This window comes from Artibeus jamaicensis, unplaced genomic scaffold, assembly GCF_021234435.1.
Source record: "Artibeus jamaicensis isolate MK-2021 breed Jamaican fruit bat unplaced genomic scaffold, CSHL_Jam_final contig_3126, whole genome shotgun sequence".
Lineage (NCBI taxonomy): Eukaryota > Metazoa > Chordata > Mammalia > Chiroptera > Phyllostomidae > Artibeus > Artibeus jamaicensis.
Window position 1 is genome coordinate 10759898 of NW_026521723.1, and position 23186 is coordinate 10783083.

The 23186-nt window shown below is 36.1% G+C and overlaps 1 protein-coding gene across 1 annotated transcript in view; it reads right to left on the minus strand.

The window, feature by feature from the left end:
* The window catches only part of CFAP44 (cilia and flagella associated protein 44), a 127489-nt gene that overhangs the window by 31339 nt on the left and 72964 nt on the right, over positions 1–23186 (minus strand). The window contains exons 18-24 of the mRNA XM_037136866.2: positions 17595–17740; positions 16703–16973; positions 11455–11510; positions 11155–11317; positions 9141–9271; positions 3279–3475; positions 656–830 (exon numbers count right to left, since the gene is read on the minus strand). Coding sequence (XP_036992761.2) covers positions 656–830; positions 3279–3475; positions 9141–9271; positions 11155–11317; positions 11455–11510; positions 16703–16973; positions 17595–17740 — 1139 coding nt within the window. The remainder of the gene's footprint in view (positions 1–655; positions 831–3278; positions 3476–9140; positions 9272–11154; positions 11318–11454; positions 11511–16702; positions 16974–17594; positions 17741–23186) is intronic.

The following is a 23186-nucleotide window of genomic DNA, read 5'->3' on the forward strand; positions in this document are numbered from 1 at the left end:
TGAAGAGACATTTTGCCAAAAATATACAGGCGGCAAATAAACAAATGAAAGCACATGCTTGTTAAATATAAGTACTTCATACTAGACTTTTAAAGTTAATTTCAGGTGGCTAGAGACCAACAGGTAAAAGCCAAGACTATAAGATATTAGAAGAATGTCAGGAGAATATCTTTTTGATATTGGGATAAAAAGTATTTCTTAATCCTTAAAAATCCCTCTGAGTATATCAGTAACATGGTCCTGAAACTCTTAGATCACCGAAGTTCCACCAAGGTATCACCACCCTGAAAGATCCAGCTAACTGTTTCCAAGATCTCTATCTCAGTATTTCTTTCATTTCTTTCTTTAAATTAAATAAATATATATTTATTGACATTGTTAGAGATATTTTAGACCTGGCTGGTGTAGCTCAGTGGATTGAGCAGCAGCCCGTGAACCAAAGGGTCGCTGGCGGTTCAGTTCCCAGTCAGAGCACATGCCTGGGTTGCAGGCCAGGCCCCCAGTGGGGGCCACATGAGAGGTAACCACACACTGATGCTTATCTCTCTTTCTTTTGCTCTCCCTTCCCCTCTCCCTAAAAAAAATAAAATAAATAAAACTTAAAAAAAATAAAGATATTTTAAGACTCATGCTAAAAGTTTACATAAAAACTTACAGGTCCTCCCATTGTTTTTTTCGTTGCTGAATCTTTTGCCGTGCCCGTTCAGCTTTTAATACAAGTTTCTTCGTTTTCTCAATTTGATTTTCCACCATGATTTGACTGAGGGTTCTAGGCCGAAATTGCTTCCCTTTTTCTATAACTGATTCTTCTTGCACACTGATACTCCCAGCTGCACAGAGAGTCAACATTTTTTCAGTCTTTTTGAAAGATCAAAATGAAATTCTCAAGTAGTCTTTTCAACCTATCATTTTTTAAATTCAGAGAATATAGTGAATCTGTAAATCACAGTAGTTATTAAGCAACTAGCATGAATTCAACCCCAGAATCCGTACTTTAAAATATCAAAATAAAGAGATCTAAGTTATGATATTTGTTTTTAAGAACCTTATTGAAAAGGTGGGAAGACAAGACATATACATTAAACTATTAGATAGTGAAATTAAATAATGATGGACCGCTGGCATATATATTGAGAAGCAGGGAAGGAGTGTTTGGGATATGAGAGCAGGGGAAAGGTGAAGCAAATGAGTCCTATTTGAGGTGACATATACCGTACCAACCGCAGTGGTCTGTGGCCAACTTAAAAACTGATCAGAAACATACAATCAAATCTATCATTTTAAAGTTATTGGCTTTAGGCCCTTGTTCAAGATGACGGACAAGGCTGCGTAGCATGGCATGTCTGAGGTCCCGTTGCTGAAAACTACCAATACAGTCGAGGCCAGGAGCTGTGGGAGCAATGACTCAAGGGGAATGTCAGTCTCTCATCTGGTATGTGGAAACAAGAATGTGGACGATGACTGGTTCTGACTACAGTCCAACGAGGAAGGGGCTTGGTGGTGTGGAAAATACTGATACATACATGATCCCCTCAAATATGAGTTTGACCATCCAAATTATCACATGTCCCACTAGTGCTCCAGAAACCGTAGCCCTTGAACTGGCTGGGAAACTAGAAAAGATGTATGGGGGTGGTAAAATATGCCTGACCTATAGCTATAAGCCTCTGCAGACCACTAACGTACCCATGAGACAAGCTCATCTCGTGGCTCTGGGACTGGGTCTACAGCTGGCAGTGGAAATCCTGGGTGTGATTCAGAAAGTTATGATATAGAAGGAAGAGAAATGCAGCCAAAGAAGGATCAAGCCACTGAAGCTGGACAGAGGGTCGTCTGATACGCTGCATTGCTGTATTCCTGTGCCTCCCTCACACTCCCTCACCCATTATTATTATGTAGATGCAGCAAGCATTGCTGTAAAACAACAACAAAACAGTACTGATACTGAATTTCTAAGACCACACAGGAAAGAGAAACTCTAAAGCTTTAGAAGGGATTTATATCCCTTCCCCAAGTAAAACAATGTGAGATTCTGGAGGGAATAGGGGGTGACTGAAAGTGAGTACATGGTCTTTTGATTTCTGGAGATAACATCCATAAAAGCTGTCTCCTGTGAGGGGAAAAGTTATTGGCCTTATCAATAAGGATCTCAATTCATGTTTAAGCTACACAGAGATGTACATTAGAGATACATGAAAAAAGTTAATGAGATGGCTATGTAGCTATAACTCATCATGTCATATTTCAAGTATATAATAGTATGGGAAAGGAAGAGTTTAATGTAGGCTGATGGTCATGGAAGGCTTTTTTTTTTTTAGTGTAATTCAACCTGGACCCCCATGAACTGGTAGAATTCAAAGGTAAGAGTGAATTGGTCACTGTGGCAGGGGCCTCATTATGCAAGCACCAAGCAGTGTTAGGGAGCAGCAAACAGGACAACAGACTAAAAATACAAATTGAACAGTAATGAGGACACATCATCAGTAGGAAAAAGAATAGGGATACATTGTGGAAGAAAATACTGGGATAATGGTTTCAGAATTTACCCTAGAGGCAGAAAAGAGCTGTTAAATGAGCTGTTTCAATGAAGAGGCTAAACCAGCTTTAATGTCAATTCTGTATCCCGGGCACTAGCTCGCACCTGGCCAGGCTATAGAGCCCTCAATCTGTTCTTGACTGGGCTCTCCGAGCCATTCCCTGAATGCTGGTCCTCCATCCAGTCATCTGCAGTCACCCTGTGGGCAGTTCCAAGAGGCAATTTGCAGGAATTGCATGAACTATTTTCACATCTGTATTCTCACCTCATCATTCTGTTCAAAGCACATGCTCTTGAAAAATAGTTTGAAATATTGTGTTCTAGCCCCATGCTCTGGGGTGGAGCCGGGAATCTGGGGTGGGAAGAACCAGTGCCTGGAAACTAGCGTGTGGGAAAGTCCTAGATTTAAGAATAAGTAGATAACAGGAAGTTAAAAAAACAACAACCAACAACCAGCAGCTTTCAGTACTCTTACCCTCTCAGGCACATGATCAGGATGAGTTTTCTTCAGCAGCCTGTATCAAATAGGAAAGTTGGTGTGGAGCATTTTCTGGAGAAACTTAACCTCTCAATATCAACCAAAGTTCTTTAGGTTATTTATTCCAAAGAAATAAAGGATAGGAGACAAGAGAATGAGCTCAAGCCACTGAAAAGCATTCCAATGTTCTGTCCGCAAAAATAAGACTTGGTTTTGAAATCTTAAAAAATGAAGATTTAAAATCCTTCTTGTCATTTAAGTTACCTGTATCTTTCTGGCTATCCTTTCTTCCAATTCCCTCTTTTTCAAATCTCTCCAATTTGCTTGCTCGTCTCTCTGACTGGCTGGCCCGTTTGAATTTGGAGTACTTAGAGGGCTTCGTAAGCCTGTAGGAGGATATCTTGTGATCACTCTGTATGGCATGAACCACAATGGTATCGCTTTCCAGTGAGTCACGAAACCTGAAAAAAAAAACAAATATCTTCACTAATCACCATTTGAATCATTTTCATCATTCTACATGATTTTTAAGTAATAAAATAAGACCACAATACACTGTGCTTGTAAATAATATCATTATATCATACTGGATCCAAAATTTAATCACCCATATACCAACAAGGCTGTGATGGAAGTTGGATAGGATTTGGTTAAAGAGCAAGAACAAGTAGAAATTTGTTTCTTATGTAAATACTAAACAACCCATTATTAATTAGTATAATATTACTGTTTTGGCAATGGGTAGAAAAATAGAAAATTTTCAAATTGACTATGGTTTAATGGTAAAAGGATCATCTTAAACTAAGAAATTGCAATCTACCCCTCTATCTACTTATATTATATACATATCTCCCATGTTATTTACATCTCATATATTATATATTTTAATTATAAACAAAGTGAGATGATATATGCCATATATCTCATATAAATCATATTACTGTATTTGCTTCTATAAGAAATATCAAGCTCAGAAATTCATACCACTTTCTAGTTCCCCTTTCTCATACAGCCCACAGTGATTTATCTTTTTTTTCTTTAATTCTCATCTGAGGACATACATGTTGATTTTGGAGAAATAGAGAGGAAGGGAGGGAGGGAGACAGAGAAAGATCAACATGAGAGAGAAACATTGATCAGTTGCCTACCATATACTCCCTGACTAGGGATGGAACCCTCAGCCTAGGCTCGTGTCCTCACAGGGAATCAAATCTGTGTCCCTTTGGTGTACAGGACAATGCTTAAAGAACTGAGCCTCCCAGCCAGGGTAAGATTTATCTTCCAAAAATTCTTCTTCATCAATTGAACTGTCGCTATTTTGGGCACTTATTCATAATTATCCCCCCATGTTTTAATTTTAGAATTTAACTTTTTTATGTGCATAATAATTATTCCTAGCTTGTTTGCCTCTCTCATTGTTTTTTAACTCAATCCTTTTATTTCTCCTTTTAAAATAGCTTATTATTTCTTTTTATTTTTCCATTTTCTCTCATAGCATAGTATCTTTCTCATCGTTCTAAAACTTATTCCCTTTATTTTCTTGCCCATGGGAGTTTTTTCCACTCTTTAGATTTTAGTCTTTCCATGAGACCCAGATAACATGAAGGAAATAATAGATACTTTTGATTACATCAAAATTTAAAACTTTAGTGCAGTTACAAAAATATGAACAAAATTTAAGGCAAATGCCAGAGTAAGAGAAAGCAGTTATGATGTGTATATCAAAAGGCAAATACTTACAGAATAGAGACTATAACTAAAAATAAGGGGGGGGAATAAATAGGACTCCAAGAAAAATGAAAAAAAAAAAAAAGGAATCTAAATAGGCAATTCTAACCATAAAAATAGATGAACTATAGACTCGTGAAAACAAATGCTCAACTTCATCAATAATCAAAATAATGTAAATTATTCAACCAAGAGTTATTATATTTGGCCTATTAGGCTGGTAGGATGAAAACACTGGCAATAGCCAGTGTTATTCAGTGGTACAAACTTATCCTCTCCTCAGTTCCAGTCAGAGAGATAGGTTCTTTTTTTTTTTTTTTTTTTTTAAATTTTATTTGGTTACTTTTCAAGTACATTTTTTTTCCCTTCCCCCCCCCCGCCCGGTCTCCCCCCTCCCTCCCATTCCCCCCCCCAGTCCTCATCTCTGTGTCATTCATACTTGTTCCTCAAAATCCCTCCCCCTTTTTCCCCTTAAGTTCCCTTCCCTCTCCCCTCTGGTCGCTGCCCACTTGTTCTCTATTTCAGCGTCTTTGTTTTTATTCTGTTTGCTTGTTTGTTTTATTCTTTAGCTTCCTGTCAAAGGTGAGATCATATGGTATTTGTCCTTCAATGCCTGGCCTATTTCACTCAGCATAATGCTTTCCAGTTCCATCCATGTTGTTGCAAAAGGTAGTAGCTCCTTCTTTCTCTCTGCTGCATAAAATTCCATGGTGTATATGTACCACAATTTTTGGATCCATTCATTTACTGATGGGCACCTAGGTTGCTTCCAACTCTTGGCTATTGTAAATTGTGCTGCTATGAACATTGTGGTGCATAGGTTCTTTGAAATTGATGTTTTAGGATTCTTGGGGTATAATCCTAGCAGTGGAATTGCTGGGTCAAAAGGCAGGTCAATTTTTATTTTTCTGAGAAAATTCCATACTGTTTTCCATAATGGTTGTACCAGTCTGCAATCCCACCAACAGTGAACTAAGGTCCCCTTTTCCCCACACCCTCTCCAACATTTGTTGTTTGTTGCTTTGTCTATTATAGCCATCCTGACTGGTGTAATGTGGTATCTCATTGTGGTTTTAATTTGCAGAGAGATAGGTTCTTATTATTTCCTCCCATATTTTTTTGAAGACACCAAGCTATGAAGGCTCAGGCCTGGACCAGGGTGGGAAAACAGGGAGTTAAAGAATCAAGTATTTGAGGGCAAGGAGAGCAGTGAGGAAGAGGTTCCAGCTGATGTGGAGCTCAACTGGGCAAATTGGGTCCTAGAACTGTGGGTACTTGTTCCTTGCTTCTGACAGCATCTCAGGAGACACAAGGCCTCAAGGATGATGGCTGCAAGTGTGTTGAATCCTGGTAACCGTACCAAAGACTGCCCACTCCAGCAGAGCACAGAATCCATAGATTCAAAGGCTGAAAAAAGCAGGCAGGCTGGGACGATGAGCCTCAGTGGTACTAAAAATGACTTTCTTATCAACTTGGTGGAATAGGAGCCCAGAGTCAAATTTCAGTTAATTTAAATAAAATAAAAACTAGCAATATTGCCTATATACCTAAGTTTGTGAAAGATTCATATTTGCCATATATATTTACAAATATAAATATTAAAGTCAAACATAGGATATATACTATGTTGAGGGTTCTTCCTGAGAAGAGCTTCTTAATTTCATCTCTTGGTGGGTAGCAATTTAGATATAATTTAAGGATTTATATGTTCTAATATTATCCAAGAATTCAAATATTCAGGGATTTGATGCCGAGTAACCAATGCCATAATTCACAGGGCAGAGCACATGAGAGGCTACTGCTGCATGAAGAGGGTGCTCTGGAGATCTGCAAAGGGCTCCCCTCCAGCCTCAGGTGAGTCCCGATCAGCACATAACGTGTGAGGAGTCTGCCTGAGGCCGGGGAAAGAAACACCAGAAGGCAGCAGGTAGAACAATCCTCAGGCTCCCACGCGGGTTGGAACAGCTGATGTTTTCACAGGCCTTATAACACATGGGACAAAGGGGTAGAGTACTCAGAAGAACTTTATCTCAGTAGGAGGAAAAAGTAGCTTTGTACCAAAGGATACCTGATCCCACCTAACAAAGATTAAAAGCAAGCCTCAAAAAATCAAGCTGCTTTCAAATAACTTGACTAAATCTCAGAACAAAGGGCAAGAATATGTAAAAGCATGTAAAAAACATCCAGCACCCACAATGTAAAATTCACAATTTCTGGCATACAATCAAAAAACTTTAGGTAGGCAAAATAGAAGAAAAATATGACCTAAAATAGAAAAATATCGATTAATGGAAACAGACCCAGAAATGACACAGGTGATATAATTAACAGAAAAGGATTTTAAAGTAATTATTATACTTTCTATGTCCAAAAAGATTTTCTAAAAAAGCATAAGCATGTTAAAGTGAGCAAAATCCTCACCTATCATACTAGGAATTCAATAAATAATGATTAGTAATAAACTCATGGAAATATGCTATTTAGATGTATAGTTGCAACCACTATAAGAAACATTAAGAATAGATTCTTTTCAAGATATATCATGCTTATGGGCTGAAAAACTCAATATTTTCTATGTTTATTAATGTCTAAGTTGATTTACAGATTCAATGTAATTCCAATAAAAAATCTTAGCATGCAAAGGACCTAAACAATGTTGAAGATGAAGAACAAAGCCAGGGGATTTACAATATCAGAGGTCAAGAATAATTAAGGCAATGTGATACCAGCACATATAGGTCAATGGAACAGAATGAAGAGTTTGGGATCAGTCTCACAGATACCCGGTTAACTGTAGTATCACTACAATCTCGAGAAGAAAGAATCGTTTTTTTCAGCAAATGATACTGGGTCAGTTGGATATCCATGTAGAAACAAATGACACTTGATTTCTATCTCTTTATTTTTAATTTTTACAGAAATTTGTTTGAGTCAAAAGAGGATACTCCTGAAAGCAAGATCTCAACAGACTGAAATAAATGCTTCAGAGAATAACAGTTTGCAGTTTCTTTTATGCATTTGAGTTTACGGGGGGATTTCATGAAAGTGGAATAAAGCAAAGCAGGGATTAAATTTCAGTATAGTTTAAGATTAAGTGCTTTCTCTTTTTTTTTTTTAAGTGATTTTTTTTAACGTGGTCACAAGTTAGAAGGAGGGGGTTCAAAGGCATGTTAACCTAGATGCAAAGGAACCATGGACAGAGCTTGCTTAAGACAAAAATAGAACTTTTACTAAAAACTTACATGCCTGGGGCATGACTACCCACCACGACCCACCAACTTATGAATTTATGAGTTGATCTCTATCTGATATGACCCATTAAAATTATTCAAGGTAGATAATGGCAAAACAATAAGCCCTCTAGAAGAAAACATAGGAGAATCATTTTGTAAATTGGGAATAGACAAAAATTTCTAATTACAACATAAAAGCTCTAAGAGATAGTAAAAACATTAATAAATTGAAAAAATAATAAATTGAACTTTTTGAAATTAAAAACTTCTGTTCAAAAACATGTTTATATCCACCAAAAATCATGCACCAAAATCATATTCATAGCCCCAATACTCATAGTAGCCAAAAAAATAGAAGAAACAACTCAACCATTTATCAATGGTTAAATGGGTAAACTATAATGTAACCATTTAATACAATATAACAAAGCAGTGAGAAAGAGCGACCGCTACCTGCAACAACATGGCTAAATTTAGGCACGATACCAAGTGAAGAAGCCAGACACCAAAGAGTTCATATTGTAACATTTCATTCCTATCAAGTTCAGACAAAACTAATCCATGGTGATAAACATCCATTTTTGCAGAGTTAATTTTTACTGGGATGGATCATGAAGGAACTTTCTGAAGTGCTATAAGTGTCCTTAATCTGGGTATCAGATATATGTGTTTAAACATCTACAAAAGTTTATCAAGCTGTTCAGGTAAGACTTACACATGTAAATTACACCTCAAAAAGGCAAAGAAAACTAATATTCCCTGAGAAGTCAAATTGGTACACGAAAGGAATTGGATAGGAAGTTGCAGTCTTTCATTATGAGACCTTTGGTTCTATTTTGGTTTCGGTATTTTAATATTTACATGCTATTGTATTAGTTAAATAAAAATAAATAATGGTAAAAAAACAATGTAAATATGTATTACATAATTTGGTCAATAAAATATCTAATTGTAAAACAAATTTCCCAGATTTAAACTAGGAAGGAGTGATCAGAAAGCAAAGGAAAATAACAGTAGCAGTGACAAGAAAATTCCTTGAGATTTTAAGAGTTAGTGCATATTTCGGAAGACCTCTTATCTGAATACTTTGATTAAGACACTTAGAACTATTTTATCCAAATACATACTGACAAACATCTTAAATTGCAAGAAATATGGATCCTACCTATTCTGTAGCTTCTTTAGGCCAAGTTCATGTTTCTCTTTTTCCCAAGCTAATTCCTTTTCCACTTGTTGAATTTTATAAACTGTTCTTCTATTAATCTCAGCACGAATTTTAGAATCTATATCAAAATCCTGTAGATAGGTAGATTTGCTCATCAAAATGGGTACTTTTATCAATGTACTTTATCAATGTTATTTCACACATACAGATCTTTAAGTTTTGTCCTCAATTTTATGCATTATCATTACTCTCTCCCAAATATCATAAGCTCCATTCTAGAAATAACATACTTTTGATCTTCCACAAAAAAATAGAAAAAGGTTCTCAGAAATAATTAACAATAATACAAATAAAGTTACCTACTAAATCATTTTTCTCACAATAAAAATAATGAATGCTAACAGAATATTTAGATTGTACAAAGTTTAAAAAAATACTCCTTTCACAAAGTTTACATTCTTTAAGTCTTCACCCAAAGGTAGGTCTATTGATCTTGGAGAGGAGAGAGAGGAATATTGCTGTGAGAGAGAAGCATCAGTTGGTTACCTCCTGTACACACCTCAACCAGGGATCGCACCTGCAGCCTAGCATGTGCCCTGACCAAGAATTGAACCCAAAATCTTTTGGTGTATGGGGTGATGCTCCAACCAACTGAGCAACCTGGCTAGAGCTCCCTTCACACAATTTTTAAAAATATGTTCCCTTTTCCCCAAAGCAACTACTTTACATAGCCAGCTGGGCACAGGGTAGCAGCTCCTGGCAGTTGATCATTAGCTGAAACATCTCCTCCCATGTGACCCTACCCAGGAAAGACAGCAAAATCTTTGGTATCTTCTTAACATCAAGTTCCGGTTGAATGTCCTTCACCAAGGCAGTTATTTTCCCTGTAATTATACTTAGAGGCCTCATATTTCTTACATTCACTCCTGAATGTTGTCAGGGCCTTCATTCACACTAAACTGGAAATGGTCATTATTCTTTCCAGAGGTGCTTGTGTTGTAAGTAATGATGTGCACGATGTGCTTAGGCAAAGAACTTGCCTCAGTTGTTTTTTATTTTGAATTATGTCATCCATATTCTGCACGTGTCTACCTTTTTCTTAGTAAAAGAGCATAGCCCTGGCTGGTGTAGCTCAGTGGATTGAGTGTGGGCTTGTGAACCAAAGGATCATGGTTTGATTCCCAGTCAGGACACATGCCTGGTTTGCAGGCCAGTTCCCTGCAGGGGACTCATGAGAGGCAACCAAACATTGATATTTCTGTCCCTCTCTCCTTCCTTTCCCCTCTAAAGATAAATAAATAAAATATTTTTAAAAAAAGAGCATAAACATCTTTTAACCAATATAAATTAACCATTATGATTTTGCCAAAGCATGTTTTATATGAAATTGCCCAAGTGCTTCTACAATTATAGGACTGGACAAATCATGGTTATAGTCAGGATGATAAATTCTGGGTTTTTATTTGATTAGGCTCTTGACAGTGCTTCTGTTTAGAAAGAAGTACAAAATGAAAAAAATTACTAGCAGATAGAAAAAATTAATACAGAATTAGCTTAAACAATTGAGTGATCATCCCCATAGCTAAAAAAAATAAACTGAGTCATCTTTCAGAAATTTTGTGGGTAAAGCAGGTACTATCTTTTCAACAGATCTGAGGAATTATATAAATGGAACCACCAAGAATCAAAGTATGTATCCAATAGTTCCATATTCAGTAGCTAGATATCTTGGCTACATATGATAAGAGTTGATAACCAGATACAAACTTATATCTTATTACCAAAAAAAGGTAAAAGATAGCTAAATCCAGAAGTAAACTTTGTATTAGGAGATTCTTCTGCATCTAAACTAAGTTGTGTGACTAGTTCTACCATAGTTTAGTTGCTACCAACACATTGGCCAGGTAAAGAGAAGCTTAAAGATGATTTTAAGTGTTCCTACTTGTTGGCCAAATATATACTAGTCTCAAACCAGAAATAGCATATGTTAAAGTCAAATTTATTTTTCACTCACTGTCCGTTTAAATTGCATATGCTTTGGTAATTCTTCATTCATTTGTAGTAATTTCTGAAATTGATCCCTCAAAGCTTTGAGTTGTTCTCTCTTCCTGGCCTTTATTTCTTCCACTTCTTTCATTAGCTTGTCATGTTCTCTTTTTCTTCTGGCATTCTCTATACTGAAAGCAGAAATTTAAAAGCATAACAAATTAAGATACAGAAACAGCAAAGAGAAAATTAGCATTTAACTATTTGGCAATTCATTTAGCTTAATCGCTTTCTATAAAATGTTGGTTTGTTTTGCAAAAGCTCATACCTGTAGGCTTTGGGATCTTCAATATCTTTTGGAATTGGCGCTGTTTCAATTCCAAACTGTAGGGAGAGGAATAAAAAGTTAGCCCTTTAAAAATTACATATTGCTCTTAAAATACCTAATCACAACTAAATTGAGGGTTTCCCCCTGCCATTTTTATAGCAACTATAGGCCTGAAAAATATTTTCACAAAAAAATAAACTAGGGAAAATATTGCAGTTGACTAAATTTATTTTTTCTACTTCATTTAAAGAGGTAGTCTTTAAAGGGTTAGGGAAAGTCTCGAAACTTAATCATGTGTATGCAAAAATGTCAAATCACCATATTGACCCTTCAAAATATAAATTACTAACATTTATGTGTTATTCACAAAGAATACACACAAAAATTTTCTGTTATTTATTTTAAAATACAAGCTTTTTAAAAATGCATATCCCTTTTATACATACGCAATTCCCCAAAATACCTCATGTATTTTAGTAAGCATTTCATTTGACCTTATCAAAAGAACACATACAACGAGAAATGTACAGAATAATATAATCCTTCTCCTTGAGAGAGATATTAAATCAGAAATATGAATCTCCCTTTAAAAAGAAAATCTGTTTAAATTAAGGAGTACTATGAAGTAAATCACTCAGAAGTACTTGGTTTATTCAAGTGCTATGCTGTAAAATGTCTTAGACTGTTAAAGTAGAGGAAGTATAACCTGGTGAACTAAACCAGAGTTTTAGTTTGTTAGCTAATCAGTTCTTAAAAAAATTGAACTTGCTTATTCTCTTTTATCTTTTTTAGAAATTTTATTTATTTATTTTTAGAGATGGGGAGGGAGAGAGAAAGAGAGGGAGAGAAGCATCAATGTGTGGTTGCCTCTTGTATGGTCCCTTCTGGGGACCTGGCCTGCAACCCAGGCATGTGCCCTGACTGAGAATTTAACCAGTGACCCTTTGGTTCACAGTCCAGTGCTCAATCCACTGAGCTGCACCAGCTAAGGCTCTATTATCTTTTCTAATAGGTTGATCTTTATTTTGCTGTCATTCATTGTAAAGACACAAAGACATTTGATCAAGTTGTTTTGTTATACTACTAGTCTTTATACATATGAAACATAAGTCTATGTATTTTTATGTAAGTCAGGTTTATGACTTTAGTAAAAGTGAAGTCATAAATCATGACCAGTGTAAGAGACAATGATCACTAATACATTCTAGTTACTGTTAATCATTGAATTTTATTTTTTTCTGTAGAACAAGAACAGGTCATTCCTTTATTGACATAAATAATATACATCACATTTTGTGTCCTGCTAGTGCTGTAAATTCAATACCATTCCCCAGCCACATGAGCGTAAAGTGTATCATGTAACCTCAGATCTCTAACAGGGGAAGGCTTAACCAAGAATGGTGCTAATGGGGCTCCCTTTGATATGACAACTGAGCATCCACCTCCCTCCCTCTGGGATGACTTCCTGAGCATGTTAGAGCAGTGAGGAATGGTTTAGTCTCATAACCAAGTTAGGGTCAAGACACTGGTCACATAATACACATGCTCCCCTGTTTAAAAAATTCTGAATCTTGGGCAACCGTTCTCTTGTAACTACAGTTTCTAAAAGCAGTTATTGTCCAAAGCTAAAAGAACTTAAGTCTTCTCAGATGAGCATGTGGATGAATGGAGGGAGGTAAACAAAAATAAAAGTAAAAAAGATGAAGTCTGATAGGAGAGCAGCTGGATAGAAAATCAGAAAAGGAACAGTAGTTTAAAGTTTATTTCAGCTATAGTGCAGGTTATTCTGACTCCAAGGTAGCATCACATGGCATACTTCCAGAGATGTTTTGTTGTATTTATTTCTGTCTGTTGTATAGATCCTTGCAATCTCTGGCACTAGGAGGTCATCTGGGTTTGGATCACATAGCAGTGGACAAATGAATAAAAAAGAACTACATTTTTAAATCATTTTATTGCCCAGAATTAAGCCCTTTAGTTCTTCAAATTAGTGAGATTCCCAGGAGCTCCTGGCCTCAGCTGTTTTCAATAAATTTGAGTTTAAACAAAGGTGCTCCCAGCAGTTCCAAAGTGTATGCCAATTGTTCTCAATACCGGTTGCCCGGTAAAATTACAGGGGTCTGGGGAGGCATAGGTTGCAGATACCTGGCCCTCACCTTCAGAGATTCTGATTTAATTCCTCTTGAGTAGGCTCAAGCATCTGTACTTTTAACAACTCTCTAGCTGATTCATAGGTTTGGGGTAAGAACCTCAAATCTATGCAGAGTTTAGTTCTTGGTTTGTTTATTCAATTATTTGTGGTTTCACCTTCTTCAAAGCAGAGTGTGCATTAGTAATTTAAGAAATATTGATTGCAGTCATAAATAAAAGGACGCTATTATACATATGCAGAATGCACTTTTTCTATCCAATACATGTTTCCATATAGAGAGTTGACAACACGTAGAATGCTAAAGATTCTTTTTTATGGGTAATTTAGTACATTAATATTTTTTCAACATTGAAATATATTTCATTGATTATGCTATTACAGTATCCCATTTTCCTTCCTTGTTCCCCTCCACCTTGCATCACCCCTCCCACTCGCATTCCCCCCCCTTAGTTCATGTCCATGGGTTGTACATATAAGTTCTTTGGCTTCTCCATTTCCTATGCTATTTAACTTCCCCCTATTTTGTACCTACCATTTATGCTTTCTATTCCCTCTACCTTTTCTCACATTCCCCCCTCCCCCTCCCCACTGATAACCCTTCATGTGATCTCCATTTCTGTGATTCTGTTCCTGTTCCAGTTGTTTGCTTAGTTTGTTTTTGGTTTTGATTTTTTAGGTTTGGTTGTTGATAGTTATAAGTCTTTTGTCATTTTACTGTTCATATTTTTCATCCTTTTTTCTTAGATAAGTCCCTTTAACATTTCATATAATAAGGAATTGGTGATGATGCACTCCTTTAACTTGACCTCATCTGGATAGAGTAATCTTGCTGAATAGAGTAATCTTGGATGGAGGTCCTTGCTTTTCATTACTTGGAATACTTCTTTCCAGCTCCGTCTTGCATGCAGGGTTTCTTCTGAGAAATCAACTGACAGTCTAAGGGAACTCCTTCATAGGTAACTCTTGCTGTTTTTAAGATTCTCTCCTTCTCTTTAATCTTGGGTAATTTAATTATGATGTGCTTTGGTGTGTGCTTCCTTGGGTCCAGCTGCTTTGGGACTTTCTGAGCTTCCTGGACTTCCTGTAAATCTATTTCCTTTGCCAGATTGGGGAAGTTTTCCTTCATTATGTTTTCAAGTAAGTTTTCAATTTCCTGCTCTTCCTCTTCTCCTTCTGGCACCCCTATGATGTTGGATGTTGGAATGTTTGAAGTTGTCCCAGAGGTTCCTCAGACTCTCCTCATTTTTATGAATTCCCCTTTCTTCACCCTGTTCCAGTTGAATGTGTATTTCTTCTCTCTGCTCCAAACCATTGATTTGAGTCCCAGTTTCCTTCCTGTCACTGTTGGTTCCCTGTACATTTTCCTTTATTTCACTTTGCATAGCTTTCAGTTCCTCCCCTATTTTGCAACCATACTCAACCATTTCTGTGAGCATCCTGATTACCAGTGCTGTGAATTCTGCATCTGATATGTTGGCTATCTCTTTATTGCTTAGTTGTATTTTTTCTAGAGCTTTGATCTGTTCTTCTATGAGGCCCATCTTTTTTTGACTTGGAGCACCTGTTATGCTCTAAGGGGTGGTAAGGTGGTAAGGGGTGGAGCCTTAGGTATTAACCAGGGCAAAGCAACCCACTTGGCTGTGTTGTGGAGCTATATGTTGCGGAGGGGACTGAGAGGAAACAATGCCACTTGCTGGGCTCTTGGTGGGCTTTCAATAACTTCCTCTGCTACTCACAAGCAGATTGAACCCTTCTGGTGCTGATTCCTGGGTGGGTTGTTTTGTGTACATTCTGGGTCCCTCTGGGTCTCCCCAAAAAACTCTCCTATGAGGCTTGGAGTTTTTCCCACCCCCTCAATCCCCACAGGTTTTTTCAGTCAGAGGTTTGAAGCTTTATTTCCTAGTGATGGAACCCTGGGTTGCATGGTCTGTCTCACTCCCTAGTTATTCCTTCCATTATCCACATGCAAATGTGGGACCAACAGGTTTGGTTCACTGGCCACCACCTCACCTGCCCAGGTCCTCCAGCCACCACCTTGCTGTGAGTACTCTCCACCCTGGCTGCCCATCTCTACCCCTTCCACCAGTCTGGATGACTGTTTCTCTAACTCCTTGGTTGTTGGACTTCCATACAGTTCAATATTCTGGCAGTTCAGTTGTTTTTTGTTGTTTTTACATTTGTTGTTGTCCTTTTGGTTGTGCGAGGAAGCACAGTGTACCTACAATGCTCCATCTTCACCAGAAGTCCTAATATTTTGTTCTTGTTCACACACTTTCCGTTCTGAAATTCCTCTTCCTGAGCTGAACCCCTTTAAAAAACAGTACATTCTCCAAATCTTCCTGCTATTAATAAAAATTTAAAATTTCCCTCTCAAATCTTCCCTATGTTCTTTGTCTGGTCTCCTGAGATTGGCTACCTGTTAAGTGGGAAGCCAATGTGTTCATAGGAATTTTAAATATAGTCTTTCTAATACAATTCCTTATTCCTTAGGAGAAATTCTAACAGTTATTAACAATTCAATCAAAAGGGACCACTTCAATAATAGAAAATTCAGGTCCTCTGACAGAGCAAAAGTATATGATTTGGGGAACTGAATATTCAATCTTTATTAAAAGCCAATAATGTATTATTCCTAAAAATAGAATAACTTAACTGAATCTTTAATCATGACCCACATTATCATACTCTAATACTACAATAATATTTTCACAACCCCTTTCCAAGTCACAAATTATAGTGCACATTTCACATAAACCCCTTCAATGAGTGAGTGAATAAATAAAAAGTACAATATATATATCTGAAAAAATGTGCATTTTGAAAACAAACTTTGATTAAGTGATTGATACAGAAAATTGACACCACTTTTTTTTTAATTTGGGAAATTCTATATCTTTAGAAAGAAAGGAAATTAAACACCTTTAGTATTTGAAAAAGAGGCACCAGAAAGTCAAGATTAAAATATTGGTAGGAAGATTACTCTATAAGGTAAATGCGTCTGAGTAGTTTTCAAATTTTAGGGAATATGAACAATTTTAACATTACTATTTTAAAATAAGGGTGTTGTTATGTTTGTTGTTGTTGTTAGTTACATACCCTGGGAGATGGCACTTTGGCTTTTATGCTTTTCATTAACTCAAATACAGAAAAAATGCTGAAAACAAAAATATTACTATCTGCTCCAATGGTCACCAAAAAACGGTCATCATAGCTAGTAGAAATGCCTTTAATACATCCATAATCATTGTCATGGATACTGAAGTGCCAGTAGTGCTCCATACTGGTCAATGAGGAGTCATTCTGACTTAGGATATAGACTCGAATTGCTCCATCTCGCATTCCACAAAACATCATATCTTGGTTCAAACTATAAAACAAAAAGAAAGTAAATTGTTCTTCACATTAATCTGAAAATGTTTAATTTTAAATTAATTGACAAATGACTAAAAATTTGGTCATAGCTATGTTAAGCTACAATGGACTAAATTATGTCCCTCTCAAAACTCACATGCTGAAGCCCTAACTAACCATGGAAGTTCCAGCAAACTAATACAAAAAGATAAAGGGGGGTGGGAAAAGCCCATATGAAAGTTGGAGTTATTGCATTTGGTCTCCAAAAGAATGACTGGCACATATGCTTCATTCCTAACTACTAAAGGAGTACTAATGCAATTTGTGATTTCTCCAGAATCATAACCCTGAAGCTACATTATCTGACCATGCACTGGCAACCTCCTAAATAACACAGAGTAAATCCATGCAACTCAATTATGCAATAAACAGAATTATTTGCAAAATATTTGATAAAAGAGATTGAAATACAGTTTCAGAATTAGCTTTGATTTTGTTTCTTCCTTTGATTTATTTATCATTATTTGAGTGCCCCTCCATTTGGATAGATCTTTAACAACTGACAATATTCATAATGGGTAAAACTATAGATACCAATGGTTTATAGTTTTTTAAAGCCCTCTGAAATTCTGGTCACCTGAAAGTGATGGTATGGATGGGATTATCTTCTGTATCCTCAAGAAAACGGAAATCAAAAGGTTCATCTTTCTTTTCTGTGATATCACTGCTTTTGTCGTATGGAGGGAACTCACAGTGATATAGAAAACCAGCATCATAGCCACCCTAGGAAAGAGATAAATAACACAGAAGGTAATATTTGAATTTAAGACACATATGACCATATAAGAAGTTTTTGATTATTTCAAATTTTAAATCATAAAATAGATGTCTTTAAACATCTACTTTATATGAATTCTTTGATTATAGATAGGTTTTATAAAGTATCTCCATCTTTCATTTATATTCAACTGTACAATTATAATAATAGAACACAATAATTTGTTTCTACTTAAAAGTAAGAGAAGAGAGTTCTCACCCTGACTATGTATTGAATTCCATTTTAAATATTACCCTGAATAAGCAGTATTTATTAACAGAATTTTATAGATCATGACAAACACCAGAGAATTTGTCATCAATACACTCTACATTAAAGAAAATATCAAAGGCTATTTTTTAGGCAGAAGATGTAATTACAAAGATGTAGAGAGGAATAATAGAAAGAAAAAGAATACAACAAAATGATACCAAGAATATAAAACAATAGTAAAATGCCTTTTGGGGATACAAATACATATATAACAATAAAATACATGACAATGAGGGAAGGATACATGAAATGAAGTACTCTAAGGTCTTTTTTCTCTGGAACTAGTATGAGAATAAATTTACATGAAACTATATGAGGTTAAGGATACATACTATGATCTTTATGATCACCTCTAAATAAATAGTAAAAGAATATATAAATAATAACCCAATAGAGCAGAAAATCACCTTAATGATCTAGAAGGTGAAAAGAGGAACACAGAACTGGTGTGATGAATAGAAATAGTTAATAAGACAGTGGATCTGATCTAAAATATATTAATAATCACATTAAACATAATTTGGACATAGTACTCTATTAAAATAAAGACAAAGATCAATGTACAAGATTAAAAAAAGAAGAAGCCTAACCGTACATTGCTTTAAAGAGACATTCTTTGAATACAAGAGTATAAAAGAGAACAAGCATTAATAACTCTAAGTTTTGCTTTAGTATCAGGGTGGATGCTTGTTTCATTTACTGAGAGAGAGACAGAGCAGGTTTGCATAAGGCAAAAGTGCTTTAAAGGCTATGTTTTGAATATGTTAATTTTGAGGTGCCAAGAAGAGATGTCAAGTTGGGTAGGTATATGAGTCTGAATGTAAGAGGAGAGGTCAAGAATAGAGACAAAAATTTGATATTAATTGGCATATAATCGACATTTAAATCCATAGAACTAGATGAAGTCACCTAGCAAGAAAAAAAGGGGTCCAAGACCACATCCTAGAGTACTTCAAATCTCAAAACCTTGTTCAGTATGTGAGAAGCCAGCAGATAAGGCTAAAAAGTGGCCAGTAAAATGTGGTGTCTTAAGACAGGAAAACAAAGTGTTTTTAAAAGGATGGGAGAAATCCCTGCCATTGATGTACCAAGAGCAATCAAAGCTTAGCTACAAAGGGAAAGTGGCACACAGCTCACATTGGGGATAAACCTGACACACCTGGTGACCAGGGAGGCTGCACCACTGAGCCCACAGGGCAACAACTAAATGATACCATTCTACCAACACTGAGATATGTAGGAGCACTACCTAATACATGGAAACAAACACAGGGTGGCAGCCAAAATGAGGAGACAAAAAATAAATAAATAAGTGTCCCAAAGGAAATAATAAAATTCCAGAAAAAGAACCAAGTAAAATGGAGACAAACACCGGTTATAAGGATGCTCAATGAACTTAGGAGGAGATGAATTTAGTAAGAATAAAAAGACAGGAAACTTAAAAAATGGAGATATAAAACAAAAAAAACAGTCAAAAGTGAAAATATAATAACTGTAATAAAGAATATATTACATGGAATCAACAGTAGAGTAGATGAAGCAGAGCACATAATTAGTGATTTGGAAGATAAGGAAGCAGAAAACACTTCCCCCACAAAAAAGTCCAAAAAATGAGAAGAGATAAGGAGATTTTTAAGGAGCCTCTGGGACTTCAAGAGTACCAACATTCATATTATCGGGGTGCCAAAAGGAGAAGAGAGAAAACAAGGAATGGGAAATCTATTTGAAAAAAAATGATGACAAAAAACTTCCCTAACATGGTAAAAGAAATAGACAAACAAATCCAAAAGGTCAGAGAATCCAAAACAGGATGAACTCAAAGAAGACTACACCACAACACACCATAATAAAAACACCAATGATTAAAGACAAAAAGAGAATCTTGAAAGCAGCAAGAAAAAAGTAGTTGGTGACCATAAGACTGTCAGCTGATTTCTCAACAGAAACTTTGCAGGCCAGAAGAGAATGGCAAAAAATACTCAAAGTAATGCAAACAGGAGCCTACACCAAGTTTACTCTATCATGCAAAGCTACCATCTAGAATCAAATGGCAGATAAAGACCTTACCAGACAAGAAAAGGCAAAGGAGTTTGTCATCTCAAAACTTGCATTACATGAAATGTTAAAGGGTCTTCTTTAAGGAGGAGGAGGAGGAGAAGAAAGAAGGAAGAAGAGGAAGAAGAAGAAGAAGAAGAAGAAGAAGAAGAAGAAGAAGAAGAAGAAGAAGAAGAAGAAGAAGAAGAAGAAGGAGGAGGAGGAGGAGGAGGAGGAGGAGGAGGAGGAGGAGGAGGAGGAGGAGGAGGAGGAGGAGGAGAAATGATAAAATATGAATAAAATTCCAATAAATACATATCTATCAACAATTACTTTAAACGCAAATGGGTAAAATGCTTCAATAAAAAGATATACAGTGGCTGAGTGGATAATAAAACAAGGCCTTTACATATGTTGTTTACAAGGGACTAACTAACTTTAGACCAAAAGACTCAGACTAAAAGTAAAGGGCTGGAAAAGATATTTCATGAAAATGGAAACAAACAAACAAACAAAAAAAGCTGGAATAGCAATACTTATACTAGACAAAAAAAGACTATTTTTTATTGATTTTTTTACCTGTCATTTCAAATTATATTTTATTGTTTATTCTATTACAGTTGTTCCCCACTTTTTCGCCCTTTGCCTGCTTCTACCAAGCCCCCAGCCCTGCCTCAGGCAAGACCCACACTGTTTTCCATGTTCATGGGTCATGCATGTATGTTCTTTGGTTAACCCCTTCACCTTCTTTCATCCAGTCCCCCCACAATAGCTCTCAGTCTGTTCCATGTGTCTATGCCTTTGTTTCTATCTTGTTCATTAGATTACACATGCACTGAAATTGTATGGTATTCATCTTTCACTAACTGGATTATTTCACTTAGCATAATGTTCTCTAGGTCCATCCATACTGTCCCAAAAAGTAAGAGGCCCTTCTTTTTTACTGCTGCATAGTATTCCATTGTGTAAATGTACCATTGCTTTTTTATGCACTCTTCTAGGGATGGGCACTTAGGCTGTTTCTAGACCTTGACTATTGTAAATAATGCTGCTGTGAACATAGGGGTGCATATATTCTTTTGAACTGATGTTTCAGGATTCTTAGGATATATTCTCAGAAGTGGAATCAGTGGGTAAAAAGGGAGTTCCATTTTTAGTTTATTGAGGAAATTCCATACTGTTTTCCACAGTGGCTGCACCAGTGCATTCCTATCAACAGTGCACAAGGGTTCCTTTTTATCCACAACCTCACTGGCACTTGTTGTTTGTTGATTTGTTGATGGTAGCCATTCTGACAGGTGTGAAGTGATACCTTACTGTGGTTTTAATTTGCATCTCTCTGATAATTAGCTACTTTGAGCATCTTTTCATATGTCTATTTGTCATCTGTATGTCCTCTTTAGAGAAGTGTCCATTCAGGCCTTTGTCCATTTCTTATCAATTTGTTTATCTTCCTAGTGTTGAGTTATATAAGTTCTTTATATATTTTGGAAATTAAACCCTTATCAAGTGTATCATTGGCAAATATGTTCTCCTATACAATGGGTTACCTTTTTATTTTATTTAGCTGTGTTGAAGTGTTTCAATTTGATGTAGTCCCATTTATTTTTTCCTGTGTTTTCCTTGCCCTGGGAGATATGTCAGCAAAAATATTTCTATGCAAAATACCTGAAATTTTAATGCCTATGCTTTCTTCAAGATTTTTGTGGTTTTGCAACTTACATGTAAGTATTTTATCCATTTTGAGTTTATTTTTGTATATTGTATAAGTTGGTGGCCTAGTTTCATTTATTTGCACATACTTGTCCAATTTTCCCAACACCATTTATTGAAGAGACTGTCTTTACCTCATCATATGCTCTTCTCTTCTTTGTCAAATATTAATTGACTCTAACAAGAGACAAAGAAGGAGCCAGCAATTCCATTTCTGGGTATTTACCCAAAGAAACCTAAAACACTAAACTGAAAAGACATATACATCCATATGTTCATTGTAGCATTATTTATAGTAGCCAAGATATGGAAACAATCTAAATGTCCATCAATAGGTGAATGGATAAAGAAGTAATGCATATATACAATGGACTATGACTCAGCCATAGAAAAATGAAATCTTGCCATCTGTAACAACATGGATGGACCTAGAGGATATTGTGCTAAGTGAAAAAAGTCAGGCAGAGAAAGACAAATGTCATATGATTCCACTTACACATGGAATATATAAACAAATAAGCCAACCAGAAGCAGACTCACAGATACAGAGAATACTTTGATAGCTGCCAAATGAGCGGTGTGGTTAGGGAGCTGGGAGTAAAGATGAAGAGATTAATAAGTACAAATTGGTAGTTACAAAATGGTCACAGGAATGTAAAGTACAATATAGTCGATATTATTATAGTTACTATGTATGGTGTCAGATGGGTACTAGATTTTACAAGGTGATAATGTCATAGGTTACATAAATGTCTAACTACGGGATTGTATACCTAGAAACTAATATAATATTGCACATCAACTCTAATTTGAAAATAAAAAGTTATTTTGAAAAGAGAAGGATGGAGGCTCAGCTCTATCAAATGTTTCTGAAAGGCCAAATGGACAGAGAAGTGACCACTGAACTTGGTCATATGGAAATCTTCGAAGTTGTGGAGACAGAAACTCAACTAGAAGGGATTGAAGAGCAAATAGGAGGTGAAGAAATGAAGCCAACAACTGCAGACAACTATTTCAATAAGATTACATATAAAGCAGCAGTAGAGGGGAAGGAAAAATAGGGTAAGGGAAAATTTTAAGGTTAAGTACCAAAGCATATTTATGTGCTGATAAGAATTGAGTAAATAGAGAGAAGTTGATGATACAGAAGACCAGGAGCAAAATCTTTGATAAACTGAGAGTGGGTGTGATCAAGAGGCAATCTGGAAGTGTCACTGGGCAGTTGCAGGGGACCATTCAAGATACGCACAACAGGCAAAGCAGATTCAACTTAAATGGAGCCCTGGAGAACATTAGATCCAACTGAGTCAAGATAATTTCATCTGATAGCCCTTATTTTATTTTCTCAGTGAAATGTGAGATGAGGTTATCAGTGGAAAGTGAGGGAAAACA